This window comes from Acanthopagrus latus, chromosome 15 (genome assembly GCF_904848185.1).
Source record: "Acanthopagrus latus isolate v.2019 chromosome 15, fAcaLat1.1, whole genome shotgun sequence".
Classification (NCBI taxonomy): domain Eukaryota; kingdom Metazoa; phylum Chordata; class Actinopteri; order Spariformes; family Sparidae; genus Acanthopagrus; species Acanthopagrus latus.
In genome coordinates, this window is record NC_051053.1 from 17,762,105 (window position 1) to 17,776,125 (window position 14,021).

The window sequence follows — 14,021 nt, forward strand, 5'->3', positions numbered from 1 at the left end:
AAGTTATCTTGACAGAATTTGATATTGTTTATTTCATCAACATGAATATTGAAGGAAGGAAGAATGAGCGTCACACGCATTACTATTGAATCAAAAGGGCCAGCAGTGAAGAAACTATTTGGCGATCTGTTCCATGGTTCTGTGTCAACATGGTGTTTCTATGTAATTAAAGCGACTACAGTGAAGTCATTCTACAGGCATCTTCTCATGGAGTTTTCCCCTCTTTGTTTATTGCTGCCTTTAGATATTCTATTACTATCAGCCTGACGATGTTTTTTCAGCACTAAACACAAAACGCTCTCTGGTCACCATGGGCATCATGGTAACAGTGCTGGAATGTGGAAATACAGGATATTCAGTATTCATCAGTTAACACTGGACCGAGGACTGTGCACACCTAGGAGGACGACTTGACTTCATGTGTAGGTCTTCTATAATTCAGTCATCGGTTGAGCAGGAAACTGTTTTCTGGTTAAAGGTTCGATTTTATGGTTGAGCAAAGAAATTTTGGTTTGCAGTGGAAAAGTCTGAAGGACTGTTACACAATGAATAACTCGAGCGGTCTGCACTGCAATAGTTCGGCATCTTGGGTGACAGGATCGTTAACTTTAATATCCGCTTGGCAAACTTGGAAGCCTCTAAAAGCAGCTGGTTAGCTTAGTCCAGCATAACGATTGGAAACAGCAAGCCTGCCTCCCAGCATCTTAACTAACGCATCTCCCTTTGTTTGATCCATACAAGAACTGAGGGTATAAAAGGGAGAGGTAGTGGCATGCTGAACTATTCATTTAAGTGTCAGGATGTGTTGTGGGCACTGTTTCTTGAATTCCCTAAAATTTTGACATAAAAAGTTGTGCAAATTTAAGCAAAAATTTAACATTTTAAGAAACTTGCAATTCATGAACCACAATTTATGAATATTTAACCAAACTGTATGCTTTCCAAAGATTTTGGATTTCCATGAAGCTTTCGGAATTTGTATGAGGGTGTTTTTTCATCTTTTTTTTTAGTGAGATGTGTTGCATATTGTGGTTTTTATGGCATTTAAAACAATATATTCATTGCTGTATGTATATGTTTGTATTTTCTAAATGTCTATGAGGAGTATGAACTTATGGGTACATAATATGTTGTACAATCATAGACTTATTTCCATTTCTATTAATGTACATTCTGCTTCTACTCAGTCATCCAGTGAGATCATGAAGGCTAATAAATAATGTTGACAGTAATGATGTATGTGAAAAATGCTGGCTCACTGTTATGATTAACCTAAATAATAAATGTTACTTCAGATGTGAAACCGCACTTGATGACTGATATCGTGGCCTGTCTGCGTCCACACTGATCCAGCCTCTTTCTGCTCCTGGTCTTTTATACAGGGCTATAAAAAGACGACAGCGGACTAAACATTAACCCTCATCCCCTGTAACTCTACACTACACACACACAAACACACACACACACACACACACACACACACACACACACAACCAATGTTGAACTACTGGGCGGAGAGGAATTGCACAGTTCAGTGACCAAAGAGATGACAGGGCTGGTTTCATGAAAACAAGTAATAATTTTAACAGAATGTTTATTCAAAAAAACATAGAACAACATGTAGTGAGAAAAAGCAAGATATCAAAACCTTCTAATAACATCACTACTGGTTGTTTTATTACATAAACGTTTTGGTATCAGCACAAAGGCTTCTCCCTTATTACTGTGTTCTATTGCAGTGTTTACTTAAAAAGGAGCAGAGTAAACTCTTCATTAAAGATGGAAAACAATGTCACCATTGTCCACATTAGATTAGCAGTTAATTTCTGGCGTATTGACAGGCTCTTCAGCTGTGATCAGTGTCTCATGTAATAACAAAGTACACAAAGATATCTTAGTGCAATAAAAAATTACAACCAGCCTCATCATTTAAGTTGAAAAAGGTCTTTATGGCACATTTTAGAGTTATTTTTCATAATATCATCTTAACTTGGTTTTCATTTTTTACATTAAAAATAATCATCAACTTTAAATTGTACCTTTCCTCTGAGTAGTGTGATGTTATCGTTACCGCGCCACACAGAGAAGGTCAAAGGTCAGCTCTGACACATCAAATGCGAGATGCTGATGCATGGGGTCCAGAAAGACCTCAGGGCCTCCTGATTGGCCTGTGGTGTGCTGGGTGTGTTTGAGAGCATCCAGGGTGCTGTAGATGACTCTGGCTCGCTGCTCCTCTGAGGGCGGGTCCGCCCAGCGATGACAGGGCAGTGAGGGTGAGTGGAGGAGGAAGTAGACGGACGACATGTAGACTTTAACAAACTCCTGTTTTAAGTAGGACAAGTCTCTCTGCAAACACACGGAGGAAGGAATTGTTTATAAACTGTGCACGCTGCATTCACACACACATCCTCTACAGGTCAGTATTGGTATTACAAACACAAACTGACCTTGTGTGCTCTGCTCATGTGGATCTCAGCATCCAGCCAGGCACTCTGAAAGAAAACACCAGTTAAGCTAATTTTAAATTCCGCACAATTATTGTTCGATGTTGTTTTGTACATTTTTTTTGTTCAGAAAAATCCAGACTTATCAAACTCACTGAATATTATAAATTGGCACAGTAATAAACTAAAAACTGATTTAACAAAGGAAGTGTTTATGATCTTATTATTAGTGCACTCTTTACTGACCCTGAGAGCATCCAGCAGGTCGGGTTGATCCAACAGCTCAGGGAAGGTAGAGAGTACAGGATTACATATCAGATCTGAAACAGAGAGACATCTTATTTAAACAGACTTCTAATTATAAGAACATAAATATCTCATGGATGGATAAGAGGCATTGGAGGTGTGTGTTGCCTGCATTCTGCATGGTCGGTCTGTCCATCAGCAGTGTGTCAGTGAGCAGCTGCCTGTGTAGAGCCAGCAGGTGGACGCAGCTCAGACAGTGCAGCAGAGAGTTTGGAAGGAGACTGAAGAGGAAAACATGCTGGTTACTGACACACAGTGTAATGCATTTTCAAACATGTATGTGGCTGAGGTGAGCACTAGTGTCTTCAAATAAGTTTAGTAATGTTTAATTGTTATAGCATTAGATCATTCTGGTAGTGTTTCTTTGCTGATGCTCCCACCTGAGCTGCGCTCGGATCCGGCTGTTGACTGATTTAATCTTGACGAGAAGTTTGGGTTGCCGCCTGGCCTGAAGTAACTGCTGGAAAACACCAGCTGGAGCTGAGAGGAGAGCAGAGAGGAGAGGGGCTCCAGTTTATCTACTTTATTTTTTAGCAGTCTTATTGAAGAATAAATAAATATTTTCTAAAGTTTCAAATTGGCTGATGATCCAACAAATACTTCTTCTTTAAATTAATTTTTGTGTTGTGTGCCATCAGTCAAGCACTTTGTCTTGACTGTTGTACTCAAGCTCAATCGTGGTCTTAAGACCACTTTATAAAGGTCTTGTCTTGGAACTGTCCACTTTTTTATTTGGTCTTGCCCGTGTTTTTCAGATGAACAGCACTCTGGAATTTATTTCAAGACAAGTCAAGTCAAGACTGTGGCTATATCACTGTAATAACTGATGATAGATTCTGTACTTAATGATGGTTTTCTGTGGGAAGTTATTCAGAAAACCTGATGCTTGCACAATACATTCTATAAACATCCAATTGTGAAATAGTTCTATGGAGAAACTTTCTGACTGGACTTCATGTGGCAAACAGCTTTCAGCTATGTGGCATCTTCTTACATCCTCTGGTGACTGATGCCTCCACTGTGACATCCTTCTCATACGGAGTGCCGCCGTTCACTGGCAGCTCGTAGGTCCTGCACACAGGTTAGATAGGATTTTAAAGTTTTAGGTGCAGAAAGATTCCAGTCCATCTCTACTTTAAACATTGTTAACACAGTGAGTAGGTGTGTTGACCTCACGATGTGCACGTCTGTCTATTTAAAGATTGTGTTTGCATGTATGAGTATGTCCATATCGTGAGCTATCATTGTCTAGCTGCATAAATAATGTAGTATATTTTTAGGGATATAATTGATTTATTTGGATGTATGTTTGTGTGTGTGACCTGTTGGGGAGTGGATTTCCAGCGTCATCGGTCAGTTTGAGGAAAGCCCAGCCACAACTCAGGTCACCTCTCTCACCTGTGGACTAAAACACAAACAGATTTTTCGTACACAGCTGCGGCCCAAAGATTTTCTCGATGGTGTTTTTTCATTTCCTGTGTCGTATCTGCACCAATTTAATCCCATCAGTGTGTTTGTCCTTACATTCCGTATAAAGGTGACTCCCAGTTCAAAGAGGATTCCGAGGTTGGGAGATGCAGAGTTGCAACGAAGGAAACAGTCTCCATCCAGGAGGGCAGGAAGGATACCTGTCATCTGGAGGAAATACACAAAACTTACACTGGATTTCAGATTTAAGTTCAGCTTTAAACACAATATTAAATCATATAATATTGTTTAGTTTTGAGGTTTGAGCTCAGGATATAGTTTGAGAAAATGCTGGACAGGAAAGAAAAAACAAACATGCTGTAAACATACCTTTGGAGAGAAGCTCCAGGTCTTGGGGCTCTTGGAGTTATATGTCGCCCTCACTGTGTGGATGTTACTCAACACCTGGAACAAAAGCTCAGCTCATTTATAAAAATAAAAAATAAAGTGTGGGATAGAACATGAAAGTGAAAAGTAAAAAAGTAGGTAAAAAAAGGTAAGTGATACATGATGCTTCCTAACAAGTCAAGTATATCTGAAAACCCCCACCTGAGTTCCATTGAAGGCACAGAGGCGGATGTGTCTGCTCAGCACCTGAACTCCTACGCCAGGAGTAGGAATCATCCTGCAGCTCCATAATGTGAAACAAACACAAATCCTGACCTGCCGAGCACGAACCTATGAGACAGAAAGAAATATGATGTTATCAATATCAGTGTCCAGACAACTTGTTCATGAATGGATGCTTTGCAGTGAAAAACTTCATCTTGATTCATCACATTCACAGAGGGATTGTCTCACCCTGCCAGTGTCCGGGTCCAGGAAGAGGTCACTGAAAGAGAGCTGTGATTGGCTGAGCTCAGGCTGAACATAGTGACTCCCTCTGTATGCTACACCTAGAAAAAGAAGGACCCTCATTTACTCACTGTTTCTGTGATTTTTCTAACAGATATGCAACATATCCTCTGGATCCAACTGTATGATTTGTAGTTTTTGACTTGTGGTCAGACAAAACCATCAATATGAAGACGTCACTTACGTACTATCTAAAGTGCAAGTGTGTGTGTTTCTGTCTGATAGTGTTTGCATATGATCACCTTCCTCCACGAGCAGTTTATTGAGAGTTGATGGTCTGAACCCTGAAGGTATCGCCCCCATGGCAGAGAGCACATCTGTTGCATCAAGCTGTCACATACACAGTAAAAACCATGAATACATTGTACTGTACATACAATTTTAAAAACTTTAGCTTCGATATTTGAAGATAAAAAATACAGAAAAAACAATAGCAGTGGTTGTAGTTTGTAGACATTTACCTCAGTCAGAGCCTTCCTGACAGTACCCCAGTTTGAATGTGATGTACCACTGTTGAATGAGAGAGGAATTCAAATAATCATTTTCAGTGTGTTAATCAACAGAGCTGTCTGTTATACCACTTTAGCATCAATTTTATCACAACATTTTATAAAATCTACAAGACATAGGTTAAAATGTTGAACCTTTGTTTCTCTTTGTCATCAGTCAGCTCTTCATCATCTTGATCTTCCTCCTCCTCTGACTCCTCCTCCTCATTTTCATCATTACTGTTGTCTTTTTCATCATCCTCATCATTATCATCATCCTCATCTTCTCCTTCATCACCAACACCAGAGCCCATCTGAAATTAAATTTAAATTTTGTCTGACCAACAGTCAAAAACCCAAAGACTGTTGAATTAATTATCATAAACAAGTAAAAAAACAGCAAATCTACACCTTAAAAAAAGTTGGACCCAGAAAATGTTTCATTTTCAATGAACAAGTCGATTCATCTACTAATCATTGCAGCTCTACTAAGAGTAATATTAAAACTGTTTGACACTTGACTGTGGTGCAGATGTTTACAGGTTGTGTACCTTCAGGTAGGTTTTGGGAACCACTCCTCTGTTGCCTTTACTGTCCTGAGCCAGCCACCATCCATCTGTTGTCATCCTGATAATCCTCAAAACCTCCCCTCTCTGAAAACAGCACAGAAACAAACAAGTCATGTAAGTTCAAGTTATTTATGCATATACAACATGTCAGAAGCTGAGCCTGTATTTAAAGGAAACCTTCCTTTGTAGCATCATGGATCTGGACATCTGGAGTGCAAGAGCACCCTCTGTCTATAAATGTAATGAAGTGCAATTTCAAAAAATGAATGCTGTCATCAAATTTTATATTTTGAAAGCCGTTATCATCCTCTCTTTTTCAATACAAAAGCCTTGAGAATGTTTAGTAGACATCATGATACAAAGACATTTTGGTATTAGCAAGGAAACAAGGAAAAAGGCCCCTGCTCCTAAACCTTTAAATACCTTCCTCACTTAAAAAGTTTGGGCCTGTGTTTGAGCGGAGGGATTAAAACTCAAAAGAATTAAGGGGGTGGTTGGAGGCAAACTGCAGCTGAACTCCGACTACTCACTTCAACCACTTCTATAGACTCCTACACGCTGCTGACATGCATATTATTATTGTTGAAACAGCAAGTACTTCACTTGTACAGACAGATCTCCCTCCTGCTCTCCTTTGAAATCACTGAGGACTGTGTAGATACGTGGGCCGGACTGAGACGGCGGTTTCAAGGCTTGTTTCTCCTCTTTATCATCATCATCGTCGTCGTCATCACTTTCGTCTTCGTCATCATCATCATCATCTTCATCCTCATTGTCCTCACCATCTTCCTTGGAAACATCACTGTGGATTGATACATGTTGACGTGAAAAAATACTTAAAAATTTTGGATGAGATGTCCGAGTAATGTTTCTGTACTAAAACCTAAAAAGAAAAAAAAGAAGAAAAAAAAAAAAGCTACAAAGCTAGCTATAAAGTTCATATGCACTGGACTGTTGCAGGGAAAATGAGCCACTGTACTCGACAAGAGCACACATGTCACTGACCCTGCCGTGGTACTTGGTCCTGGTGGTGAAAGCTCTAGAGAGAGTGTGTTTATACGCTCCAACATGTCCTGCAGTCGTCTCTCCTCTTCTTGCTTCCTCTGATCGTAGTTCCCCACTGGAGCCAGCTCATCAGCCTACAAAATCAAGCAACAAATTAAAATGTCGATTTAGCTAGTTCAAGAGTTTACTTTGAAAGAACAGAACAATACAAAACAGCAAGTTTAGACTCGTATTGTGATAAACGTATTTCTTTTAAACTGAACCATATCTATAATTTGATCAATAATGTGCAATACTGCGTTAATTTTGTTATATTCCAAGTTTTCCCTCCGATTTAATCTATCACTTTGCTCTCAGCAATTTGAGTGTCAACATGAGTGTAATGATTTTGCTGAATAATGTCGATTTTCAGAATAAAACTGATAACTAATATTGTTTTGACTCCACAAAAACTATATATTTAACGATAAATTAGGAATTCACGAGTTTACTGACAGCACAGCACTCACTTTGGTCAGTTTCTTCAGTCTCTTCAGTGTCTTCTCTGCTGACATCTGCACTTCTTGACACCTGTTTGGGATCAGATGTTAGACTGAACTCAAATCTAAAAGCTTTACTTCAAAAGACAATTAAAAACAACTTAATGCGGCATGATGATGAAAAAGGAAATGGGAATAGAGGCAGAGTAAGTCAAGGCCCCCTTAATGTTTCTTCTATGATCATTCTAGTTCTTACTGAGAGCCCTGTTGTGTGTCTGTCGGAGCAGTTTACCTCCGAAATGAGTCCTCAGTGGATCCGTCCTGACTCTGCACATCCTTCACCAGACTGTCCACCTGGATTACAAGAACAACGAACTTAATTGTCAATTAGCAACAAAAGTAGAGGCAAACCTCCGAGCCTGTCCTCTGACTGTGCTTCGAGCTCGCCAATTTCTATTAAACATTTGTCCTTTTAATGTTTTTCCTGCTTCTTGACTGAACACTTGGTTAAACAAGTCACAAGGCATTAAATCCGTGTACTCTGGAAAGTTCGGCATTCATTTAATTTACTGTGAGCGCGTACTTCTATGAATTCCTCAACTTTGTTTACGTTGCTTATTAAAATAAACGTACGAGGCTAACCGAATGGCCGACCAGCTATTTATATGTATATTTTAGCTTAAATAAAACACATAAGTGAATATTAACCTTTGATAAAATTGGCTTTAGCTTCAGCCTTGGTATCACTGTATCTGTAAAGTGGTCGGTTAATGGCATCACTGTAACGTAATAACTTGTCTATTCAGTGACGTTAACTTATTGTACGTCTGAGATTCAATGCCAAACTCAATGGACCACCGTTAGAAACACTCAGGCAAGCGCCATTCTGTGACAAACCTGCTTTCTGATTTCGTCCACTTCCCTCTTGACAAGCTGCAGAGGTCCTTTTCTTTTTGGAGGCATTTATACCGTGATTTATGGAGTAAAATCCTTATGTTAGCTGCACATCGTTTAGCCTGGCTAGCTAGCTAGCTGACGCTACTCTTCTACTGGTCGCTAGGCAACCGAGTTCTTCTTCAGTTTTGGGATTTACTGCGCTGCCAGAGGCAGTTAAGGCACTTTAGTCTATAGGTCTTGAAGTCATGTCTTATATATTCTATTGTTTATACACATTAATACAAAATATGTGCATGTGTTTCTAAATATTCATACGTACGTTTAATTTACATAAATCTAGAAACACTCTGGCATGCGTTGGCCCGGATTTATTGGCGGTTGACAACAAGTTACCGCCACCTGCTGGACTGGATGATCGATCTGCAGAAAACGAAAACCTTATATTGCCTGTTTTAACTAGTAAATATACTGGAAAACGCCATATATTGTCTATGATCCCTCCCTAGAGAGTATTTTATAATGTCGCTGCCTTACGTTTTTACATGTAACAGACAGCATCTGACTGTAGATGGGAAAAGACTGGTCGGTGGTCTAAGGTGCCCGGACAGCGGCCAGGGTGTTTTCTCTTAAAGCAACTCCACAGCTACTACAGCACATAGTACTGTGTAAATCGATTAAAAGTCCAATGAAACACGTGGCTGTGCAGAGTTGTGTAAGTGACTTTGTAATCACCGGCAGGGGGCGTTTTCCTTGTTGTGAAACATGCTGCCTTCATGTTCTCCTCGTCAGCTTCCAATTTTACGTTTCTTAAAAATCTAGATTATGACTTCACAGTATTGCAACTTCTATATACAGACGCGATAAAAGAATATGTTTAGAGATCTTCTAAAACCTACTTCTAAGAAAATTAGGAAACCCTACTAAATTGCCCCTAAAAAACAAAAATACGACGTTTCCGGTGACCATGAAGGCATCCTATACTACCTTCACCTCCGCTGTTACGTCAATTACCTGTCATGGCGGCTCCCATCGCACTCATCCAAGGGGCGAGCAGAGGACTGGGGCTTGCATTTTGCAAACATATCCTGAAAACCAAAACCCCCGCTGCCGTAATAGCGACATGCAGAAACCCGGACGGAGCGGCCGAGCTGCGGGGTCTGGCCGGCCAACACCCGGGCAGGCTGACGGTCCTCAGGCTGGACGTGAACCGAGAGGAGGACATCCGAGGAGCTGCGGACCAAGTTAAGGAGAGCTTCGGTCGGCTGGATCTGATCGTCAACTCGTCGGCGATGCTCCATCCGTCTGGAAAAGGAGAGACCAGCCTGAGAGATGTTTCTGCTCAGGTAATGACCCATAATTGTGACTACCTAGGGGTCATGGGACTGTGTCAGGCCACTCCTAACCTCCCATTCCAAACTCCCTATCAAATTCTGCTACTTAAAAAGGACACCCTCTAAATTGACTTAAAAGTACATGCTTTCTAAGGAATCATTATTTTGCAAGAAGAGCAGGGGTCTACTTTTAAAGTCGGCTTAAAAAGCAATACAAAAAACAACATTCATTTCAAGATAATGTAACATTTTCCTGTTATACTCGAGGATAGTAGGTGGCAGTGTCAATTAATCTTGCTGAAAGAAAATGAGATTTTATTGAACTGAGGTGCTGTTCAATGTATCATTCAGCTGCAGAGAGGCTTTTATTTATTTATTTATTTTTACCAGACTTTTTTTTTTTTTAAATTTGCTTTCAAATAAGTGTGTTTATTCATATTCAACATTAAAAAGGATCATGTTTGTTCTGATTTTGGTGCCATTTCTCTGCATTACAGTAGGAAGATCCTTTTTCCATAGTACAAAAAAAATTACCATGTTACTCACTTAAAGTTATCTGAAGATGAATAAACTGCTGTCATCTAAAGCTTACGGAGCTTCTTACTTAATTTATTGAGTTAGTGGTTAATGTCCCCTGAAAACTGAACTTTGCTCATGCATGCAGTTGTCCATATGTTACAAGGGAAATAATCAGAATATGAGAAGGAATAATATGATTAATTTATACCACCTATTCATTAACTTATTCATCCATTTGAGCTCATCAAACAGTCAGCAAATACGCTATGTTATTGGATCTCTACTGATTGACCTATTTTCTCTATCAGGGCATCATTTCCACCTTGACGACCAACACAGTGGGTCCTCTGGTCATGGCCAAGTACTTTGCCCCCCTCCTACAGAAGGGTGGAGGTGGTTTCGGTCAGCAGCCCACAGAGAAAGCCAAACAGCACAGCGGCATCATCGTCAACATCACTGCCAAAGTGGGATCCATCGGCGACAATGGTGGGTATTGTGTTGCTGATGGCTCAGAAACACTGTTTTTTCACTCCCTTAATGTTTGCCCCCATCCTCTCAGGTCTTGGTGGTTGGTACAGCTACAGAATGTCTAAAGCAGCTCTCAACATGGCGACCAGGAATCTGTCTATAGAGCTGGGCCGCAGTCGACCAAAGGTAGCGCTAAGATACCCTTTGAAATGTGTATACACCCATGGTCACCATCCTTAAAGAGGCTTCACTGACTTCTTGATTCTGATTTTTCCAGGTTGTGTGTGTGTCCCTACATCCAGGAACGGTCAACACCGACCTCTCCCGGCCATATCACAGGAACGTGCCAAAAGACAGACTGTTCAGCTCTGAGCACTCTGTCAGCTGTCTAATGGGCATCATAGAGGCACTGAATTTTGACAAGACCGGGAAGGCGTACAACTGGGACGGGACTGAACTCCCTTGGTAGAATCAATGAATGGACAAAGAGAGATGAACTTTCACACCTGTATTCTTGAGGCTCCTCTACTACCTCACAACCAGCCAAAATGCTTAAATACCCTCGAACACTTATCATGACAATAATAATATCATCACAGAAATATCCTACGTGGCCTTAAGATTTGACGCAATTGTAAGTATGCTCATGATCCAAGGTAGTTCGCAGAAGGCTCATTTTGGTGTAATATCATCCATTGGGGGTTTTATTTTAAAGGAATACTTGGTCATTTTGGGAGATAACTTGCTTGGCTTAGTTTAGCATAAAGACATAAAAAGTTAGAATGGCTGTAATACTAGATAAATAAATCTGACAACACTATTAAAGCTCACTTATTAACATCACACCACGATAGGTTAATCTGTACAAAACCCCAACTTTTAAAACTTGTGGCGTTACAGGGCATTATGCGCAAGTCTGTTTCTTGGCCGGGGCCCAGAGACTTCTGCCTTATCCTCATTGTGATGACAAAACTCGAAATTGACTGGGCCTGGCTGAGACATGCACATAACCTCTTCCTCTGAAACCAAAACATGTTGTTTTGGCGTCTTGCTTTTGAACATCAAGCTGGTTCACCCTGTTTACCGTCTTTTTGCCAAGCTAAGCTAACGCCCTCCTGGCTGAAATGAAAGTGGCACTGATCATCTAACTCCTAGCAAGAAATCAAATAATAGCCTTTTACCCAGAATGTCGCACTAATCTTTCAAGTAAGGTGTAAACCATTGAAAATATTCCTTGTTGTGTTACCGTAGCCATACAATAGTATAAAAAGTAATCATCATAAGACAGTTAAATTGTGTATCAAAGTATTAAAACACCACAGAAAGATTCAATCACAGTCAGAGACTCGGAGGGTTAAAGGTGACATTAATTTAATGCTCAGTTGGCTATAACTAATTGGCCGAGTAATTACTGAACTTTATCCTGTTAAGGGATTTGTGTACAACAGTGACCTGATTCTTACCTAGTCCAGGTTACCAGGTTAATGTATTACACTAGTGTTACAACAGTTTGTGATAATAGTGTAATAGTCACTGTAACACTTTACAATAAACATTAGTAAATATAAATAAACTATGTCATGTCATTCATGTCATGTCATGTCATGTCATGACATGACATGACATGCTATGTAATCATTATTTTGATCAAGGCTGCCCAAAGAGGGGACTGTGGGCCAAAGTTAGTTTGCTGTAACATTTTACTTTACTTGGAGGTATCTAATGAAAAAGGAATAAAATATAAATAAAATGGCTGTTTTTCCTGTACATTTGTTTGTGTGATTAAAGAAAGAAAAAAGAAAAAACCTCTTTGCACATCAGTCATTACTTTTGACCAGAAGATGGCAGCATTTCAGTACTCCAATTAGTGCTGTGTAGTATTAACAATCTTCTCATTTATGGCTGATTGACATTATGGAAAATGCAGAAGCCCACATCTGCTTATCTGTTGTCATATGATGGCCTTCCTTACAATATATCACAAGTAATCAATAGTGTCTGATACAGTGGTATTAGTGATGTCATGATATACAATAATATTCCCTCAGTGATTAAGATTATGATGGCATCGCTCAACTAATGACTTTAAATGTCATCGTGAATCATCATTGTGCATTTCAACTCTTTATAGTACTTGTCGAAATCATTAGATTTTCTCATTGTACATCAGATCAATTGCAACTGTTTCCAATGACTGCATTGCATTTTGCACATGTAGAAATGTATTTAAAAGTCATTATTATTATTAGTAGTAACGTCTGTTCAAGACCAAACAGTTCAGTGAATTTTTTTTTTTTTGTTTTATCCTCCGTGACTTGGAAAATTTGAGTTGGGATTAGCTTGATGGTTATTTTGGGTCCGTTCCTCTCTACCAAGAATGTCATTGTTGAAGTGTGACCTCTTCTTTCTAATCAGTCCATCTATAGAGTCCTGTGTGGTATTGAAAGCTGACAGTTACACCAGGAATGTATGTTCTGATTCTTTACCAAGCTGAGATTGTTGCTTGACCTTTGTATCTTCACTGACCTGTGCTTGCTATGGGTTTGAGAACAGGGCTCACTCTGTTTGATATCTGGTTTCCCTTAAATACTAACATCTACATGTTTACATTTTAATCTCAATGAGACTACACTTGAATAGTGAATGGTCTATTTCTTTGCTTTGTTCTTGCACTATGTCATTTTAGGGAAGACTTTTTATTAGCCTAAAAAACAATGACTGAATAAACAAACTGATTTTAAACGTGCTATTTGCAAAAATAAAGTTGATTTAAGAGTCTCCTTCCCAACTCTTCAAAAACTGACACTTATATAAAAAAAAAAACGTTTCCTCCACACAGTGCCTTTAAAGAACAACACATTCTCACAGTTTTACTTTGTGTATATGTGGCCGACGCTGCCACCTTTTTCCAGCAGCAAACAGTGTTCTGAGGAACGTTTTTCCCCCTCCGAGAACAGCTTGCTATGGAAAAGATCAAAATATCACAATTCCGAGCTTGAATTTCCTCTCCAAACCAGTAAGGAATCGTTTTGCCCTTGAAGGTCAGTTTGAGAGTTTATTTTGGCATTTATGGATTAAGATCTATCTCTATCTCTTCTGATTAGGTCTTCCTCAAAACTGCACAGAGCACCTTCGACATCACATTATGGAGAGATCACAGACATCCCGCATTATCTTACACACACACACACAC

At 39.6% G+C, this 14,021-nt stretch overlaps 2 protein-coding genes across 5 annotated transcripts; one reads left to right on the top strand and one right to left on the bottom strand.

The window, feature by feature from the left end:
• Positions 1-1,365: 1,365 nt before the first annotated feature.
• nphp1 (nephronophthisis 1) lies at positions 1,366-9,573 on the bottom strand. Of its 4 annotated transcripts, XM_037124110.1 has the most exons (21): positions 8,511-9,217; positions 7,906-7,967; positions 7,644-7,704; positions 7,135-7,268; positions 6,733-6,931; positions 6,112-6,213; positions 5,717-5,874; positions 5,534-5,582; positions 5,315-5,402; positions 5,019-5,113; positions 4,767-4,895; positions 4,548-4,622; positions 4,275-4,385; positions 4,073-4,155; positions 3,745-3,821; positions 3,131-3,230; positions 2,859-2,971; positions 2,691-2,764; positions 2,448-2,492; positions 2,040-2,346; positions 1,366-1,384 (listed from the first exon to the last, which is right to left on the bottom strand). In XM_037124110.1, exons 1-20 carry the CDS (start codon positions 8,574-8,576, stop codon positions 2,068-2,070), a joined length of 2,100 nt encoding a protein of 699 aa, XP_036980005.1. In that variant the 5' UTR covers positions 8,577-9,217; the 3' UTR covers positions 1,366-1,384; positions 2,040-2,067. The 4 variants fall into 4 exon arrangements, 3 of the variants coding, with proteins under 3 accessions (XP_036980005.1, XP_036980006.1, XP_036980002.1); XM_037124111.1 differs by lacking the exons at positions 1,366-1,384; positions 8,511-9,217 and adding an exon at positions 9,522-9,573 and having other exon boundaries at positions 1,578-2,346; XM_037124107.1 differs by lacking the exon at positions 1,366-1,384 and having other exon boundaries at positions 1,578-2,346; positions 8,511-9,216.
• zgc:65997 (uncharacterized protein LOC794398 homolog) lies at positions 9,522-12,633 on the top strand. Its single transcript, XM_037124112.1, has 4 exons — positions 9,522-9,853; positions 10,669-10,846; positions 10,920-11,014; positions 11,106-12,633. The coding sequence occupies exons 1-4, from the start codon at positions 9,527-9,529 to the stop codon at positions 11,295-11,297; spliced, it is 792 nt and encodes a 263-aa protein (XP_036980007.1). The 5' UTR covers positions 9,522-9,526; the 3' UTR covers positions 11,298-12,633.
• Positions 12,634-14,021: the final 1,388 nt, after the last annotated feature.

What these genes read in the sequence shown, in the direction of transcription:
- nphp1 (XM_037124110.1), bottom strand. Translation starts at nt 8,576, where the DNA reads ATGCCTCCAAAAAGAAAAGGACCTCTGCAGCTTGTCAAGAGGGAAGTG. An exon ending in TGGACGAAATCAGAAAGCAG is followed by an intron (nt 7,968 to 8,510) that starts GTTTGTCACAGA and finishes CTTGTAATCCAG; the next exon opens with GTGGACAGTCTGGTGAAGGA. An exon ending in CGGATCCGAGCGCAGCTCAG is followed by an intron (nt 2,972 to 3,130) that starts GTGGGAGCATCA and finishes TTTCCTCTTCAG; the next exon opens with TCTCCTTCCAAACTCTCTGC.
- zgc:65997 (XM_037124112.1), top strand. Translation starts at nt 9,527, where the DNA reads ATGGCGGCTCCCATCGCACTCATCCAAGGGGCGAGCAGAGGACTGGGG. An exon ending in GGGATCCATCGGCGACAATG is followed by an intron (nt 10,847 to 10,919) that starts GTGGGTATTGTG and finishes CCATCCTCTCAG; the next exon opens with GTCTTGGTGGTTGGTACAGC. An exon ending in TGGGCCGCAGTCGACCAAAG is followed by an intron (nt 11,015 to 11,105) that starts GTAGCGCTAAGA and finishes TGATTTTTCCAG; the next exon opens with GTTGTGTGTGTGTCCCTACA.